Raw genomic sequence first — 19,116 nt, 5'->3', positions numbered from 1 at the left:
TGGGCTTTGTAGTCCATGGCTGAAAGTGCCCTCCGGGACCTCATGGACCACCCTTGACGACCATAGCAGGGAAAGCCTGTTGGGAACTGTAGAAGGATCATGTAGAGGATGGGTATTTTCCCAAGAGCCCTGACACAGCAGCCAAAAGGGCAGGGGGGCAGGAGGACCACACATGTCTCCAGAGGAGTGTGGGGTGAGTGTGGCGGCCCTTAGCTCACACAAGTATAGTGTCCTCCTTTCAGCTTTGACGGCATCTGAATGCCCCAGTTCCTGTCCTGGACCTCCAGAAACACACCACGCATTTAGTTACATGTAAAGTTTAGTTGTTTACTAAAACACTGAAGCAGAAAACAAACTTGCGGGCTAAAGAGGACAAGCAGGAGCGTAGGTGGTATACCCACCAACAGCCGTCTTCTCAGGATATGTATCATGGACAGAAGGACATATATCAGGCTGTGTTAATGCTGGGGTGAACCCCAGAATGTGAGGGAAAAGTCCTGAGTGGGGAGTCTCCTTGGAGGGTTAGAGCTAGGGACAGTGGCCCCACAGATTCCGGGATTTAGCTCACACGATGGCTTGGTGAGGCAGTCCATACAGAACTAAGCCGAGGGAGGTGGGGCGTGGCTCGAAGCGCTGAGTCTGCAGTTCGGAGAATATCTCTTCCCTGGAGGCCTGGGGAACCTCGTCTGTGGAACATGAGACACAAGCTGTAAACCCCAGAGCTCTCTGGCAGCAGCCTGAGTCCTGCCAGGATGTCCATCCTCACCAAGGGCATGGTACCAGGGAGAGGAGAGCATCAGGGAGCAGGCTGGTGCTACTGGCTGTAAGGGGCCACGAGTTCTCCCTGCAGCCTGACCACAACAGCCTCGCTACCTCCTGCTCCTCAGTGCTGTCAAGTGTAGAAGCTACTGTGGTCTGGTTTTGTGGTGGTCAATGATGGCACCAGAACGTGATCAGTGCCATCTGATGGCAAGTCCCTGTCTACTCCCCTGGACTTCCTGACACATCTTGAACCTGGAGACTGGCCTCATAGCTTCCTCTGTGAAGCCCAGAGGCACCCATATCCTGGGCAGGACGGCCCACAGGCAAAAGCATCATTTGGTCGCTTCCTCCCTAACACATGCTTGGGCCCCTCTGTGATGACAGGAACTAGAGACCTGCACGGTTTGCTCTTTCTCTGTTTATGGCAAAGAAGCACGGTGGCCACTCCGGAGAGCAAACCTGTTTCTGGCTTGTTAGGAAAGAGTGCCAGACTTCACCACCTTTGTCCACCTCTCTGGTCCCTCTTTTACTTGACTGCTCAGCTGCTTGCTCTCACTTATGCTCACAAATGTACTCATTCAATCCCTAGCTCACAGCTTCATCCCTCCCTCCCTCCCTCCCTCCCTTCCTCCCTCACGAATACACTCACATGTTCGCCCGCCCACTCCTCAGCCACTCATTCACTCTTCTGAACTCATTTACACACTCAGCTCCCCTCTTTTTCCTGGCAGCTGCATCCCAGGCACGGGAGAGCACACGATTTCTCAGAAGTTAATCTCCTACTGAGTTGTATTGAATGTATTTCAGATTTCTCAATTTTCTTCCCTCCCTGGATAAATCTTCGTGAGTTATGCTCCGTTTTCACTTTAGTGTATTGCTAAATGCAATTAGCCAGAGTTTTATCTGATTTTTTTTAAACACTAGTATCCACATGTGAAATTTATCTGCAAATTCTTTCACCGCAGCTGGTACATTTTGGCACAAGGTTTGTTTGAAGGATGGGTAGGTGGAGTTTGTCTTCTGTAGAACAGGCAACATCCTCCAGCCCTGCCTGAAGCTTTACCCCACCCCCGCCCCAGGCTAGAGGCTGTCAGAAATTTTACTGGGACTGGAGATGAAAGTAGAGCGACCCTCCTGGCTCTAGCAGGACACACCCTCAGTCCAGGAGTTCCTCCACCTAGATGTTTTCTTGTCTTGGCTTAGGGAGGCCATGTGGCTGCATGGAGTCCATGGGCCAGGTAGCCTAGGTGACCAAGTTCTTAGAGTCCTCTCTCTGGGCAGAGAGAAAGGCAGACCACCCAGGTCTCTCCATCTCTTCTTGAGAGTACATCTGAGCTCTTTTGCATACTCTCCCCCTCCCTCCCTCCCTCCCTCTTTCCTTTCCTCCCTTCCTCCCTCCCTCTCTCTCTCTCTCTGCTCTTGTTCAGCTCCAGCTCACCCAGAAGCTCAGCAGATCACATAGGCTTCTCCACAAGAACAATGCTTATTGGTTTATGCCCTCTCCCTCCTTCACTCCTCCCTCCTTCCCTCCCTCTCCCTCTCCTTTTCTTTCATGAAGTGGGGAGCACCCTGTCCCTGAGGGCAGATACAATGTAACCACATTACACAGACATGCAGATGGAAGGGCAGTCTCTGCCTTACCTTGGTTAATGGTTTCATTGCCTAGCCTCTGAATGAGACGAACTGTTTTCCCAAGTGGCTTGCCAAATGCTAGCAGGTCTAGGGCAGAAAAAAAGACCCTTCAGGTGGGCTATGGACACCCTTGGCAGGCTTCTAGCAAAAGCCCAAGGAGACTTTGGGATAGCCAGGGTGCCCACTCACTATCCCATAGGGTGGTGGCCCTCAGTGCGTTGTCCTGCAGCAGCGTGGGCCATTGGTTAGCCACAATGCTCTCAACCCCTACCAGGCTCAGAAGGATGGCGGTCTCGATGGGCTTCTCCAAGGACAGTTGTGATGTGCTGTGGGGATACATGGACTAGTACCAAGGGACTGGTGGCCCTCCCTCCATCCTGTCCTACACCAACTGCTCTCAATCTCACACGCAAAAGTTAAATGTCATTTAACAGGAAATAGCATTTTTTGAGTATTGTCAAATCCATCTGGTAATAGCTCCTAGCCCTAGCTTGGAGCCCACCAGCAGTGGACTTGGTACCATGAGGTAGAAGGTGTTGGCCAGCCAGCTCTGATAGTCCACTCATCCCTGAGGTGAGCTGAACTGTACCAACACTTGCTCACAACACCCCCTTCCCCATCCACAGGCTCCCAATGACACAAGGACACTAAGTACCTCTTGTTCTCTGAGGGCTCTGCCTTCCGCTTCCGGCTCTCAGAGGACTTGGTCAAGTCCAGTAGGACCATCATCTGGCAATCTGCAGGACACATTGAGGCTCCTCAGTGGTCACCCACACCATTACCAGACCCCCACGGGAGCTGTACTCTAACTAATTCGCCTGAGGCTTGGGCTCTCAACAGGTTTTTTTTTTTTTTTTTTTTTTTTTCCGGGTACCCAGTGAGTGCACACAGGAAATAGGGAGCAATAGGAAATAGGCACTCAGGGCCACCCCTAATTCTTCCTAGCATAAGTGGCTCTACTCCCCTATCGCTTATGGAAGCTTCTGGGATTTCATACTGGTAGAGAGAGAGAGAGAGAGAGAGAGAGAGAGAGAGAGAGAGAGAGAAGAGAGGGGGGAGGGAAGGAGGGAGGGAGGAAGAGAGAGAGAGCAAGCCTCACCTCAGTACTTACCTGTGGTGTGGTGTGGTATAAGAAGCTGGTCCTGAAGAGGGACCGGACAAAGGTACCCTTACAATATTAGAGGGTTTGGATGCTGACCAAATTTACCACCCCTCAGTTTGCTGTGGATGTGAGAGCTTCTGGGATGTGAGGTGGTCCCAAGTATCTGAGTATGAGTGGGCCCCCTAGACAGGCATGCGCACTGAGACAAGCGGCAGTGTGTGGTTCTGGCGTGACTACCTACAGGACCAACATGGACCCAGAGGCTAAGGTTGTTCTTGTTCCTGAGTCCTGAGATGGGCTTTGGCAACTGTCCCCAAAGGGAAAAAATGTCCGTCTGTGAAGGGACATGGCCTCCTGGGAACAGGGGACACTAGAAAGGACTGCAGCACGTGCCTCATGTGTCCCCTACTTTATGTGGATTAGTCCTTCTAAGAGGCTTTCTCCATCCCTGGGACAAGAAATGTCTTCTGAGTGTTTCCGGCGATGGGGCTCCGGCTCACTCCACTCGCGTATGACTGGCGTATGCACGTGGAAGTAGACCTGGCCAGCACGTGCCATGATGGACACGGGTGTCTTGGTGTGGAAAGAGCATTCAGGCAGCTGCTATGTAAACCTACGAGTGACCATATGGCTCATGAGGGAGGAAGGGACATCTCTGAGGTCCTGAGAAGGCTTACCTATTGGCTATGCAAGGCGGCTGGCCCTGAGCAGCCCAGCGAAAGCAGCCTCCTGTGAGTGGGGATAAGATCTTGGAGTATCTGGGAAGAATGTGGACACACCAGAGAAGTCTGTGGCCATGTTGCTGAGATGGCTGTGGCCCACAGAGGCCAGCACACTGCAGCACATTCTCCATGGGTCTGAACACCAAGCCTGCTGTCCTGGAGTGCTGTGTGTTGTCAGGGCTGAGTCGGTATGGCCTTGCTGGTAAGCTGCCTGTGAGCACACCGTACTCCATACATCACCTGGTACTGTGTCCTCTACCTGCTCTCTGAACCCCTTCGGTTCCCTGGTACAGCACTTCTGGGACTCACTGGCCTCCTGGGCCTGTTGTCAGCAGACACACAGAGAGAGCAAGGCTCCCAAAACACCCGTGTTCAGATTGGAACGGTTCTGGTATCTACCAGACCAGCCATAGGAGGTGACACTCCACAGCTGATTCTTATGGGGGGGGTCTGGAGGTCTGAACAGGTGTCCTCTGCATATAAGGTGGTGCTGAGGGCAACCAGGGCTGTTAGTGGCCCTGTGGCTGCCATACTGTTGCTGGAAGAAGTACAGGGACAGTTTTCAGATAGGTAGAGGACAGGCTAGGATAGGGTGCTAGGCCTTCCTGAAGCATCGTGAGCCTTGGACTCTGGATCAAGAAGCAGCAGTCCTGGCTGAGGCTGCCGATGGGGGACTGGGTCTCACCTTGCAGATCCATGGCTACCAGTCTTTCCACTACCAGGCGGGACAGGAAGCTGCCCTCCATCCCGTAGAAGAAAAAGCCTCGGCAGCTGTCCAGTACCTGCTCCCAGTCAGTCTGGCTGCACAGGGTGAAAACAGCGGTGTGATCACACATCTGGGCTGGGGCATGCATCTGCAAGCCCCTCCTCCAGATCTGTTTGTCCAGCAGGGAATGTCCCCTGCCACCCGTACAGAACCCTTTATGCTGTCGTTGGGCCCAGATTATTTTTTGTTTTCCCAGTGTATAGCTGGCCTCAGACGGACCTCCCCACTGAGAATGGTAGTTTAGAAACAGACATGCGTCTCAAGCCAGTGGGGCTGGCTCTGGGAAGTACTATAGTACCTCTAATATGGGAGAGAGGAACTAGGTAGGGTCTTCGTCACCCTCCCTGTCCTACCTCTACACCAGCCCCAGACAGCTTTACTCTTCTCCCCTTGTACCAACTGGCTTGGCTCCCTCTGACGCAGTTCCATACACATCAAGGGACAGAAATGACAGAAGGCGTGCCCCACAGGGGCCAGTGACATGAAGTTACCTAACCCTATGCTAGTAGTGTACCTTCTTTGGGTGGTTTTGCCTAAAGGGGACCTGAGGTCACCTGGGGTAGGTCACATGTGGGCAAGTGACCCTGGGATTAGAACAGCTTCCCTTGCCTATTGCTGTGCCTGGGTCTCTACAGAGCAGATCCAACCAGCAGGGAAGGAGTCACATGAGGGCACCAGCCTCTTTAGTCAGCTTTTGGAGACCCAGGTTCCAACCTTGGAATGCTGAAGCTTCCCAGATGCCCCGTCCAACGTGCAGTGTAAGTATCTCGGAACTTATCCAGGATTTCCTGGGTTATGAAAACGGGGCTCAGCACCTCTGCAGCAAGAATTGAAAGAGACAGGTCATGGCTTCCTCATTAGAGCGTGAGGGATGGGGCCTTGTGCCGCTGGGATTGGACAGAGGCTGGGGAGGAGAGAATGTTAAGCACAGGTGGGAGTGTTGGCGCCTCTGCTTTCCTCTTTAGATGGAGGAACTGGCAGAGGATAAGCAGTCGGAAGAGATGAAGAACAGAGGGGGGAGGGGGAGAGAGAAGGAAGAGGGGAGGAGGCCCCAAAGTATTTAGAGTGTCAAGGCGGTCAGTTTGTGTCCAGACCCAAGGCTCCAAGGCCACTTGAGGTGACTTCCGCATATCCATGATACCAAGGGCCCTGTGACGCTCTCACCTTTGCCGTGAGCCTTCTCATAAGGGTCCACGACAACTGGGTCCGAGTCAAGGACAAGCTCAAGAACCAAAGCAGAGTCCTGGGGGCCGTGAGCACCCAGCAAAGGATACACTTGATAGTGTCTGAGTCGATTAGGGTGCACTCTGGCGGGATGACCCGGATTATGGCGCTCTGCGACACAGAGAGAGGCGTCAACGCCTGGGCCACCAGCTGGGCCTTATTGAACTCAGGCTGAGCAGAGCAAGGGGCCCCTGGGCTCCCACCCACCTACCTTCGTGCCTTTCTTTCCTGGGCTTTTCTTCTTGAACTCCTTGTTTTTGATCTCTTTCTTCATACTGCCTTCTGTGGAGGACAAAGGCAAGTGTGATGTGTCAGCAGGCACGCGGCACCGCGAAGGCGCTAGGTGCTGCTCAGGTCGAATTTTGAATTTCGTGACTCCGAAAGGTTGAGAGCCATTGATTCCCATTTTTGTCATGTGAAAACACAAAGCTCCCTAGGCCCAAGGAAAGCTCTCGAGGAACGACCAGCCCCAAGGCTTCGAGGCACCCGTTTCTGACCACTGACCTCTCACACAAGGAACTCACCAGAATGCCTGTAGTATTTAGTCCCCTGATGGTTCCAGGGTCTCTGCACAGAGACTTATAGCCTGTGTCTTTCCTATGCTCAGCTGGGACAGTGAGCAGTTCTTTCCAGAGGTTACGTGTGAATGACTCTGTACCCCACTGTGACCACCTTCACCCTTTCCACCCTGTACCTTCCGCTCCCTTTGCTGTCTTCCAGGGTGGGGCTTCCACAGGCAGTGGGGCTGAGGCATAGGCCTGGCTCTCTGCCATCCTCATTTTGCCAAGGACACTTCCCAGGGGCACACTAAGAGGGTGACTTCTGTCAGAGTCAGCTTGCACTTCACACAGGCCCTCAGGTGAATCTCAGTCTTGCGCTTCCTGAGGCCTTTATCCTTACCAAGTAGTTACTTATTTGCTTTCTGAGAAGAAACCAATTTGCCTTTTCTAGAATTTTCCAGAAATGAAGGCATCTGCTGTGTGCCCTCTTTTGAGTCTTTCTCTGGGCATAAGTCTCCTCACCGATGATATGTTACCGTGTGCCATCCATCCAAGAGGGTATTCAAATGACCATCAAGAGCCTGCTCAGTTGTGGGAGTCAGAGGAAGACCTTAATGAAAGGGAAAACGGCAAAGTCCATCCCGTACCCCAAGGTAAGACTCGGAAGGAAACGCCTAAACCTTCCTCTAGTCCATGTTTGGATGTTGGTAGTGTGGTAAGAAAAGTCCACCATGGCTTTCTGTAGTGATATTTCATTTGTATTTTAATAAATAAAGCTTGCCTGAAGTTTAGAGAGTAAAACAGCTGCCCTGGTCAGCCTTACAGGCCAGGCAGTGGTGACATATACCTTTAATCCCAGTAACCACATTATTAGCCATAGAAACAGGGCAGTAGTGGTGCGCACCGTTAATCCTAGCCCTAAAGAGGAATATAAGATGGGAGGAGACAGCTCTCACACTCAGTCTCATTCTGAGATTCCTGGAGACAGAATCACCATTTCAGATTGAGGTAGAGGTAAGAGCCAGTGGTTGGCTGTTTTGCTTTTCTGACCATTAGATTGAATGCAATTTCTGTCTCTGGGTTTCTATTAATCATGCTAAACTTTCTCCCTCCAGTAAGTTACAGTCTGAGGACTGTCCCTCTACTCCCACTGCTACCGAGGTTAGCTGATTTGTTGAGCTCTTCGTAATAATTTTGCCTCCTTGTTTATCAGTCTGTAATAACCCATCCCCTTGTCCAACTCTATGCAATAACCCTGTCTTTCTGCTCAACTCTCTAACAAACACGCTGAGCTTCCAGCAAGGTTCTCCATCAGGGAGCCCAGTCCACCCATCATCTCTCTCTCTCTCTCTCTCTCTCTCTCTCTCTCTCTCTCTCTCTGTGTGTGTGTGTGTGTGTGTGCGCGCACACGCGCGCGATATCTTCATTCCCTCACTGGTCCCAGTCAGGTCAAGTCCCCAGAACTCTGCAAGGACAAGGTTTGGACTGTCACAGGGAGTTGTGTGACCTAAGAACGCTTCTGTCTATGCATGCCTTCTTATCTCTTGTATAAAGACCTAGAAGAGGAGTGCATGTATCACCTGTGGGCCAGCGTGTAACTTTTTGTGACCCCCCCTGACCACTTCCCAGGGTGGCTCTCCTGCGTGCCCTCCCAGCAACAGTGCAGTCCTGCCAACAGTGGGCAAGCGTATGCCTCTGCTTCTTCCCCACTACACAAAACAGCGGATCTTCTCATTTAATTATTATTTAAAATTTTTAATTTAATCATTCATTATTTATGTGAATTGGGAAACATGATTGGTGCACAGCAGGCTACTCTGAAGCACATATACACTGGACTAGTGGAGCTGAGTCTGCCAAATGGTCACACCACATACTCCCATTGCTGCTGCTTGCCAGAATCACCTAAGCCCTACTCTTAGCCACAAAAAAAAAAAAAAAAAGAACCAAAAACCAAAAGAAACATGGCATTGCATTGGTCACCATCACCATGTCACTCAACCAAGCTCTCAAACTTTCTCCTTCCTGCAACTAGGATTTTGTGCCCTTGGCCAACAGCTCCTGGCTCCAGCCCCTGCCTGTCCCTTTCTCTCTGCTGTGGAGCTGAACTTTCTGAGATTCCCAGGATCAGCGGCATAGTGTATGCTGTCTGTGCCCGGCAACAAGGCCCACCAAGCTCATCCATGTTGTCTTAAAGCAACCCTCCTCTTCTCTGCGGCGGTTGTGTAGATGCGGCCCATCTTCTGTAACTCTTCACCCAGGGATGGACACTTAGGCCGCTGTGAATGGGAATGCCACAGACTTGGGAGAACAGGTGTTCCTTCACCTGGTCGACCCCATTTCCTCTAATGGACACCCACTGTATCTACCCACCGTTCCAAACTCGCTCACCCATTGCTCAGCCTTGGGCACGGAGGCCTCCAGTCCTCACCCTCCATACCGGCTTGCTCAACTGCAGCTGCCCTAGCAGCTGTGGATGTGTGTAGAGTTTCATTGTGTGCCTCCCACAGTCCGCTTCTTCCCCCTCACTCCCCACCCATCTCCAGTGCACGCTGGGGCTTGGGTTGTTTTTCATGCTTGCTTGAGGGTTTAGTTACATTTTACCACAATCCCCCTTTGAGTGACGCTGCCCTGCATCAGTTACCACATAGGGCCCTGGCAGAGCCTGATAGTAGCTCCCCGCAGCTCTTGCTCTGGTCTTGCCATGCCTGTCAGGAAATCGCACAAGTATTGCTCTTATTTCCTTTCACTCAAGTGTTTGCTCAAAAGATATTTTAAACAGATTTTTTTTGTTTGTTTATTCGAGACAGGGTTTCTCTGTGGCTTTGGAGCCTGTCCTGGAACTAGCTCTTGTAGACCAGGCTGGCCTCGAACTCACAGAGATCTGTCTGCCTCTGCCTCCAAAGTGCTGGGATTTATTTTTTAAATGAAAAGCTATCACCCCCTTGCTCCATGGCTGCTTGCTTCTTTCCCTGACCTTTGGGGTCACTGTTGCTGGCATCACTTGCACTGGCCTCCATGGGGTCCTCTGTAGGTCTTTTAAAGCGGCTGTCACCTCTCGCTGTGCTGTCCCGAAGTTTCTCAGCTTTCCCTCCAGGCTCCTAGCTGCATGCCTTCAGCCAGGGAGCCTCCTGGGTTATTCCTGTGTTCCTGCCCACGTCTGAGTCACAAGCCTCTAAGAATCTCCTGGGTCAAGTGTGCTGGTTTGAAAGAAAATGGCCCCCAAAGGGAGTGGCACTATTAGGAGGTGTGGCCTTGTGGAGTAGGTGTGGTCTTGTTGGAGGAAGTGTGTAGCTGTGGAGGTGGGCTTTGAGGTCTCATACATGCTCAAGATATCACCCAGTATCTCACACCACTTCCTGCTGCCTATTAGTTAAGATGTAGGACCCTCAGCTCCTGCTCCAGCACCATGTCTGCCTGCATGCCACCATGTCACATGACCTCTGGAAATGTTAGCCAGTCCCATTAAATCTTTTTCCCTTACAAGAGTTGCCGTGGTCATGGTGTCTCCCCAGGGCAATAGAAACCCTAACTAAGACAGCATGTATCTCCTCTCTCTTGGAGGATGTTGCCATCCTGGGTTGGCTGGTACCTTGCTTCCTCTTTTCTGGTTTCTCTTCATCTTGGTTGGAAGAATATGGCTCGTATTATTTTATCTGGAGTAGCAGCAGAAGTCTAATAGATTTTTAACTTTATTTGGTATTTATTGATTACTGACTGCTTTTCACTTTTTGCAGTCCTGGGTTTATAAGCAAGGGCTTTGTTGACGCTGGGTGAATGCTCTATCGTTGAGCCATATTTTCAGCTCCAATTTGCTATTTATTGATGTACGACATGTATTCCAAAGTGGCAGAATGCCCTAGGCACAGTTTAGAGGACTTTCACAGACTGAAGTATCTTGTGGTCTCACAGGTGATGGCCCCCTAATCCTTGTTTTCTGCCTTGCCGAGGCCTGACTCAGGACCTGCTTTCCCTCACTGCCCCTCAACATCTAACCAAACGATTCTGGGTGTCAATTTTTTTTTATCAGCAGGATTCTTCTTTACTGTGTTAACATGGACTCAGGTGGGCTTTCCATTCGCAGCACCATGTGTCTATTCTGGAACTGATTTTGAGTGAATAAGGGCCAAGGAAAATGTTAAAAAACACTTGGCAATTGTTTGCAGGGCTGGCTATAGAGCCCAGGGCCTTGTACATGCTGGTCAATGCTCCACAATGGGCTGCACCCCCAGCGCCTCGCTCCTTACCTTTCGACAGGAGTTAACATTGTTTTATTTGAAATGGAATTTCAAAATGCCCATTTTGAGATTAAGCATTACTGTGGCTAAGGCACGACTCACCTAGTTCCTCCTTGTGGAGACGGTTCCATAGCGTCTGGAGAGAAAATTCTCTTGACAGGGAGGTGACCTCACTGAGCATGGAGAGCCCCTCGAGGGGCAGCTCTAGTAGGGGCTTGTCTGCGATCAGGATCATATACTCGGGGTAAGGCTGCCCTGTGGAATGGAAAGAACAACAACTCAAACACGAGAAAGACTAGCTCTGGGCGCAGGGCAGACCCTAGAGCCTGGCTTCATCACTCCAAGCCCCGATTTCGTGTCTAGGTAACTGGCCTGGTCGCAACTGTCCCTGGCATGGAGATAGGAGGGGAAAGTGCGGCCCCAGCCCAGCTTGCAGCTGCACAGCTGCACTGATAGCATGCTAGGGTCCCTGAGGCAGCCACTGGTTTGGATGGTGAGATCAAACTCACGGCTTGGAGCTGGGCAGAGCCCAGACTTAGCGGCACACCTTACAGGATGCTACATCTCAGGACTCCTGACTCCCAAGGCAGGACGGGTAAAGTCCAGGCTGATGAAAACTCCTCCCAGAGGACTTCTCAAACAGTGAGTCCTCCAGAGAGTCATGGAAGGAAGGCTCACTCTCTTGACCCAAACGGTAGCCTCTCACTGCCCACAGATGTGTGCCACAGACTGCTGAGGACTGCCACTCTGCCTCCAGTTATGCTGGTACCCAGAGGCGGGGCCACGGACACTTCAGCTGTGTTTTCTTAATTTTCAGAGCCAGCGCAGGTTTGCCTGAAACCCAGCAGTGACTCTTTGTTCCTGTTTTTAATCCTGGGAATTTAATGCAAGGCAGAGATTCAGTCTAGGAGCGAGGATCCAGGGCCTGACCAGCCTGCCCACAGAGTGTGAAGCCTCCACACCCCTGGTTGAGGCAATAATTCTGCACCACCTTCCTTCTCCCCAAATCAGGTCTAACCCTTTCACAACTTGCAGGTCTTGTGGTGCTTACTACGTCTGGGTCATGGCAATATGATCAGCTTGACTTGGGAGGAGGCTTGTGGCTTTTTTGAGGGGGAGGAGGACAAGCAGCCATCCGCTTGGCCATATGTCAATAACTCTTTGTGGGAATAGAAAAGCAGACAGCATTTAGGATAGGAAATTGTCTTTTAAAAAAGAAGTTAGTAAAATCACAGAAGTAGCCAAGATGGCACCCACTCGACCTTCCTGCCAGGAGTTGTGTAGTATCCCAACACCAAATATTTACAAGTTTGGGGGTGAATAATTTTGAACATAATTATATTGACTGTCCTTTTAATACCCAATATTGACATGTGAAAACATGAGAATTGATTTCTTAGGTTAAGTTCAATTAATATTATAAATATTTTAATTGCATTTTAATTGACAGAATAAATAAAATGCCACATTATACATAATTTAAAAAAGAGGATCCTCCCATTCTTTTCAGCAGGAATCAAATCTGCAGGGCTGTGCTAAAGATATCCACAGACAGTGCCCCCAGCAGAGACCACATATGAGCACCAGGTGGATGGGACAGAGCCCCTTCCCATGGCTGCCTCTGATGAGCTTCCTAAGGCAGGGCGACAATACCCATCTTTCCTAGAAACATCAGCAGACTGTCACCAGAGCCACCTCCTCCCGCCTAGCCAGGGTAGCGAGGGCTGGGTCAGCACTATTGCTCTTGCTTATAGGCACTGTGTGTGTCAAAAAGTGACCATTTTCTCAGAAATGGCAGGGTGGCTCTGCTGTTTGACAACCCCTTTCAGTGAGCCGCCAGTTTCCATGCCCAGCACCTTCTAGGGCAGTGTGGTCCTCAACCTATGGGTCGAGACCCCTTTGGGGACCAAATGACTCTTCATAGGGGTTGACTGAGACCATCAGAAAACATGGATATTTACATTATGATTCATAATCATAGCAAAATGAGAGTTGTAAAAAGTAGCAATGAAAGTGATTTTATGGCTAGGGTCACCACAGCATGAGGTCACTGCATTAGGAAGGCCGAGAAGCACTGACTTATGACCTTTCACCTCGTCTTGGGTAATTGTGTACTGAGGACCTCAAGGCACCTGGGTAGCACTTGGGTGTGGGACTTGTTTGGGTATGGAACCTGTGACTCCTGACCCACCTAGGCTTTTCCTGATGGGAGTGCGAGTGCCCGCACAGGCTCCTCAGGTACCAGTGGTGGCCTGTGGGTCTGATCCTGCCACTCACCTAAAGGGAGAGAGGGCTTCCTTTCTTTCTCTTTGGCTCTGTGTTTCCCTGAGTCCGCCATTGACATTGTCATCTGTGTTCTGAAATTCAGAGCAAATGTGTTCAGGCTTTAGAAAGCACAGGAAGATATTCAAAGACTATGAGAGGCACAACCTCAGCCAATAATTGTTTTGTTTTGTTTCTTAAAGGCATAGCCAGTCTTGCAATACAGCTCTCACTGGCCCACAGCTCTCCATGTAAACCAGGCTGGTCTCAAACTCACAAAGATCCACCTGCCTCTGCTTCCCGAGTGCTGGGATTGAAGACATGTGCTACCACACCCAGCAATCACTGAGGGCCATCTCTACAGCAGGGGAGTTTCACAGAGTGTCAACAGACAGGGACCTCAGGGTGGGCTCCTGCTGCTGGACAAGAAGGCCGCCTCCACCTTCCACCTGCCTTCTTTTCTTTCAGAATGAATGCCGAGCCTGCGTCCTGGGGACCTGCTAGTTCTCCCGCACCATCCTCAGAGCAAGAGCTCAGTGGGGCAGGGGCAGCAGCAGCAGTTGCAGCGGCTGGATTCCTGCCTACAAAACCCACAGAAGAGCCAGGCTCTTAGGTTTGTACTTAGCAGGAACCGGACACTCAGAGACCAGTTTCCATGTGGAGGCCATTCTCAGGACCCAGCTTTGGCTTTCTACCCATCACAGCTGGCTACTTGGCTCACATCGGTACTTTGCTGTTCAGATCTGGAGTCGGAGATGGCCTTCAGCTACACCCGGCTGACCTTTCCTGGGGCTCCGGGAAGATTCTGGTTACTGCCGGACTTGTAGCCCATGCCCAACAGTCTCTAGCTCCTGCTTCAGCTAGGGACAACTGCCCATCACCTGGTGACAGGAACTTTCAGAGGAAATGACATGCTGATACCTGGCGTCTGGGAAGGTGAACAGGGGGGCGATGGGCTTCATATACTCCTCCATGTATTCCAGGATGTTATTCAGCCTCTGCACACATGGGTCTTGCTCCTCATCATTCAAGGTGTTCAATTTCTGTCCCAACCCAAAGCACAGCCTATTGTTCAGGGGTGTCTACATAGGACTTCCCACCAAACTGGAAAACCCCAGAGAAAGAACTGAGTTTCAACCCTTCCAGATAGAGCGTTGGCATGCTTTGGTCCTTCCCAGTGGTTTTCTGGAGGCTGTCCTGACATCTCAGCCCTGTCCCTATCTCTGCTGACACTATGGAGTATCCCAATGGTAGGGATAGGCCCAGGACAGCTAACCCCATGCTCTGCAGAGAAGAGGTAACCAGGTACCTTTGCTGGGGCCAGACTCAACTCAAGGAGTCAGGAGAGCTCCCCACCTTTCCCAGGGCTCCACCTTCATCCCCTTGAGATCTGGGCCCAGAACTCTGCCCAAGCCAAGACTTGGAAGCCTGGCTTTCCCTAGGATGGACTGCAGTCTGCAGATAGAGCCTTAGACTTCAAGGGCTTGGGTTCAGGGTCATATCTTTGCTGTGTACCTGGGCCTGTGTCTGCTTCTGCATCCACTGGACCATGGTCAACAGCTCTGAGAAGATAGTTCGACTCATCGTCACCCGCATTACCTTGCAGTGACCTGTAGAGACACACCCATGGCTTTCGCACGGCTCAGAGCAGAGCTTCCGTGTGAACAAGTGGAGACGTGAGAGCCCCTGAGGACATATTCAACTCTGATGTCTCAGAGGCGAGGCGTGCGATGGGAAGGTCTTCACATGGCCTTCCCCATTCCTCCCTGGGCAGCACAGGGACTGGTACCCAGAAAGTTCAGGCAGAGGCAAAACACAGTGCAATTGATGGGAGAGCTCTCCTTTGGATCCCTTAAAAACACATGATGATTCTATTTTCTATCCTGGGCTCAGCCTCCCCTCAGCCCTGCTTCTGGTACGGGGGGAGGGGGGGAGTCCCCACAGCCACTGTACCCTATCTCTAGTCAATGAGAAGAGCCCTGTTTACACCCAAGCTTACCGCCCACTGAGACTGTTTTCCCCTTGGGTGCAGGCATGGACTTTGGTCTCTCAAAGGCAGCACCATACAGACAGGACCTGCAGGTAGAATGAAGGTCACAAGCTCATTCCCAGAGGAGGCAAAAAGCAAGGCACATGGGTCTCAGGAGCCCATCGAGACAATCAGCAGCTGGCACCCAATCGGTACCTTTCCTTGTTTCCTTTGCCAGGCAGAGGCCCACGAATCAGTCTATATAACCCAAGTGAGACTTGAAATTACAAAAGACCCAGCAGCGTATAGGCATACACAGACCTAACAGAAAGACCCTGTGTGGGCACAGATCACAGAGCGCCTCCTTCCCGATATAGTCCCCATCATCACGGAAATTCACCCTGGCCTTTCCCAGGAGGGTCAGAAGAGGACTTCCCATGTCTCTGGATTGAACCAGTGCCCATGCCTGACAAGTGGGCTAGCTGAGTCTGTCCAGTATGCTTTCTAGATAGCCCAGCCTGCCTCAGGACGGGAGCTGAGGTGGGGCGAGCTTGCTATGCCCATGCCTCCTGGCTGCTCTTCTCAACAGGGTAGAGATTTACAGCGATGGGGAGGGGAGACCTCACCTGTCTGGTGAGTGCTGTAGAAAGAGGATCCGGAACATGGACGGGATCTCATTCAGGAAGGTGAAATGCTGATCTGTGACACAGAGACTCTGCCATGCCTGTGTGTGACAGGGGGAAAATCACTCAGGACTCAGGGCCACTGCTTTCTCCCACGTGGTCTGGGCTGTGAAATGCATTACTACCACAAGGGGGCAGCAGAGGCACGAGAAGTTTACAGGCGCCTCTAAAATGTCCAGCTTGGCTTACTGGTGTGGTTTCCGGAAACCTTAAACAACATTTCTTCAATATGGTCCTAACTGCAGGGTGGTGGTAGCACACACCTTTAATCCCAGCACTGGGGATTCAGAGGTAGGCAGATTTTTGCGAGTTCGAGGCCACCCTGGTCTACAGAACTAGTTCCAGTACAGAGACAGCCAGGGCTACACAAAGAAATCCTGTCTCAAACAAAACAAAACAAAAATGGGGTCCTTACTGCTTCTTCCAGCCTAACTGAAGGCATCCACCTAGTCCTGAGTCTGCAGGCTGCTGGCCCAGCTTGGGGTCAGTTTACTCCAGACCTCCAGTTCTGCTTCCTGAGAGTACTGTACATAGATAATCCTAGACACTGCACACTGCAGAGTCTCCACTGCCCAGGGCAGGCAGCCAGCATGGGCCCTGGGAAGTCTCCTGGGATCTCCTGTGTGAGCTACTAATGCTCATGGCTTCAAGACAGAACTTTGAGTTTGCAAAACTGCAATTGTTCCTTAGAAAACTTATTGTTAATGAATAAGCACCTGGTAGATTTTTCCCAATGGCTGTACCCAACACGGCAGGTGAAGAGGCAGACAGTGCCACCCCCGAGGAGGACCAAGAGGCAGCCAGGAGTGAGGAGGAGTGAAAGTGACCCAGCCAGACTACCCTCATCATCTGTTTTGTCTGCGGCTGGTGAAATGTCATCACAGGTTTTCTTGACACACTTGGTCAGAGCACAGACAAAACTGGCTAGTCACTGGACTTTACCAAGATCTGGGTGTTGTGGAATATTCCTTTATGCTGTGTGAAGGTATGTCACTGTGACTGGTTTAATAAAAAGCTAAACAGCCAATAACTAGGCAGGATTTTCAGGGCAGAGTTACGAGGAGATGCCAGTCAGATGCAGAGGAAGCATGGCATGGAAGGGATGAGGTAACATGCCATGGGTCACGTGGCAGCACATAGATGAATAGAAATGGGTTAATTTAAGTTATAAGAGCTAGTTAGGAACAAGCCTAAGCTAGCAGACAAGCATTCCTAATTAATAATAAGTCTACGTGTCATTATTTGTGAGCTAGTTGTTCCAATGAAAAAGTCCGACTACACCTAGGTTCCCCTGGAGCAAGTGAGGGGAAGGAACTGAAATTCTCTAAGCTTTCTTGTCTTTGCACCCACAGCAGAGGAGGCTCAGAGAGGTTGCGTGGTCCTCCAGACCCACACAGCTAGAAGGGGCAAGGTAAGCGTCACTGTCCTCTTAGCAGTCAGCGAGTAAGCTCAGAGGCCTCCAGGCCACAGGAGCAGCTCTGCAGGCTCCTTTGCCCTTTACCCTGGAAGTGGCAGCCAGCCTCTGCTCCACGCTGGCAAACAGGCTGGTGGAGGTCCTGTCCTGCTGCCTCAGCCGCCGGTGGAGCTGCAGCAGGGCCGCCAGCTGGGAGCTGCTGGTGTTGTCTGTGGCCATGAGCAGGACATCCCGCATCATCTCTGAGGTTGAACAGCTCTGGAACGGAGCAGACAGGGGTGGTGTGTGCATGGGAAAGGGCTGAGGGTGACGGAGCCTCGAGTGGGCATCTGGGAGTCTGTGTGGGTCACCCTCTGCTGGACCTCTGTCCACCGTGTAGCTGGACTATGCCAGCTTGCGGGGGGCAGTACCTTCCACCATGGAGACTTGGGGTACATGGTGAGCACAGCGTGTGTTCGCAGAGCCACAAGAACAGGTACCTGGCTGGCTTACACTCCTTGAAGACCAGCACAACCTAAGACTCAGAGAACAAGGAGGGTCTCTTCTTTCAGCCACAGGGCCACCCCGGTCCTGTCTAATGAGAGCAGCATAGCTGCCTGGTAACTTACAGACAAGGTTTCAGACAAGGGCCCTTTTGGAGATGCACAGAGGAGGTCCGTACCTGCGACAGTGACAGGAACTGGCAGGTGGTTGTGGGATCCAGGGTGCCAATACACTCCACCATCTCTAAGCTGGCAGTGGCTGCGATGTCCAGAAGGTTGCTGCTCAGGGAGGCTTGCAAACACTGCAGCAGTACTTCCGATGTCTGAGCCAGGAACCTCTGGGCCAGCACCACCCTCTTCTGTGGGCAGCGCAAAGCTCAAGCTGAGGCCGGCTCTTCAGGCAGAGGCCATCAGAATACCTCAGGGAGTGCTGCGTACCTTCAGACCCTCAGCCTTCCGGTTTTGTTCCTTGGGGGCTTCCTTCAAGGTTGTCGAGTCCCTGGAGGTGGTCTCCACATTCCTGTCCTCTATGTCTGCCTCCGGCTCCAACGACCGCCGGCTGTTCTGCTTGGGGCCTACCTACAGTGTACACCATATGCTAAGAGGGAAACACAGACGCTAGGGAAGGGGAAGATGGTAGGGATCAGTAGGTCCTGGAAGTTGCCAGTGTTCAGGAGCCATGGGTTTGGGGGGTTAATGGTGTTGCCAGTTTGGTGGGAACTGAGAGGCAGTCTCTCCATGGCCCACATACAGAGTGGGAGAAAAATCAGGCCCTGGCCCACCTGGCATCTGGTGACGCCACCTCTCAAGAGTGTCAATACTGCCAAAACCCACCAGGCCCTGGCCACCAGTAGCCTTAACAGATCCCCAAGGACAGTGATCACGAGTGAGATCGGGCTAATAATCGGGAACAGACGCCTGCGACAGTGCAGTAGCCTCAGAGTTAGACATGCCACTTAGCGCCGTCAAGCCCATCAAGGAAGACACCACAGTGGCATTGGGGAGATGAACTTGGAGAATGAGAGTTCTCCACATTAAACTTAGCAGGCTTCATGGAGAGGAGCTTAGAGGAAAGAGCACGCCTAGAAAACAAGAAGGAAACTCGGAAGAAGGAGGGTGAGCTTTGGTGTCTGGAAACTGGACAGTAGCAGCCAGGCATAGCCGAGGAAGAGGAAAAGGAACAAATGCAAAGAGGCGGGGACTCCGGGGTCTGGGAGGAAGTAGGTGTGCTTCCTGGAGCCCCTGAACTCCACACTGCCATCATTACATGTCTAGAGACAGTGGTCCCCACTCTATTACAGATGAAGACCCTAACTCAGGACAGACAGCCATGGGGCCTGTGCTTCCGCATCTCAAGCCT

At 51.6% G+C, this 19,116-nt stretch overlaps 1 protein-coding gene across 1 annotated transcript in view; it reads right to left on the bottom strand.

The window, feature by feature from the left end:
• Positions 1-366: 366 nt before the first annotated feature.
• Positions 367-19,116, bottom strand: part of Cfap46 (cilia and flagella associated protein 46) — an 86,002-nt gene continuing 67,252 nt past the window's right edge. Inside the window, exons 42-59 of the mRNA XM_057778258.1 lie at positions 18,195-18,335; positions 17,936-18,115; positions 17,362-17,532; positions 15,804-15,901; positions 15,208-15,284; positions 14,724-14,818; positions 14,130-14,251; positions 13,224-13,303; positions 11,049-11,201; positions 6,420-6,490; positions 6,259-6,319; positions 6,149-6,184; positions 5,699-5,801; positions 4,904-5,019; positions 3,050-3,131; positions 2,584-2,720; positions 2,404-2,481; positions 367-686 (exon numbers count right to left, since the gene is read on the bottom strand). Of these exons, the coding sequence (XP_057634241.1) occupies positions 565-686; positions 2,404-2,481; positions 2,584-2,720; positions 3,050-3,131; positions 4,904-5,019; positions 5,699-5,801; positions 6,149-6,184; positions 6,259-6,319; positions 6,420-6,490; positions 11,049-11,201; positions 13,224-13,303; positions 14,130-14,251; positions 14,724-14,818; positions 15,208-15,284; positions 15,804-15,901; positions 17,362-17,532; positions 17,936-18,115; positions 18,195-18,335 (1,923 nt within the window). The 3' untranslated portion in view covers positions 367-564. The remainder of the gene's footprint in view (positions 687-2,403; positions 2,482-2,583; positions 2,721-3,049; positions 3,132-4,903; positions 5,020-5,698; positions 5,802-6,148; positions 6,185-6,258; positions 6,320-6,419; positions 6,491-11,048; positions 11,202-13,223; positions 13,304-14,129; positions 14,252-14,723; positions 14,819-15,207; positions 15,285-15,803; positions 15,902-17,361; positions 17,533-17,935; positions 18,116-18,194; positions 18,336-19,116) is intronic.

The sequence above is a fragment of the Chionomys nivalis genome, chromosome 8 (assembly GCF_950005125.1).
Source record: "Chionomys nivalis chromosome 8, mChiNiv1.1, whole genome shotgun sequence".
Taxonomy (NCBI): Eukaryota; Metazoa; Chordata; class Mammalia; order Rodentia; family Cricetidae; genus Chionomys; species Chionomys nivalis.
This window is presented reverse-complemented; position numbering and strand designations above follow the sequence as displayed.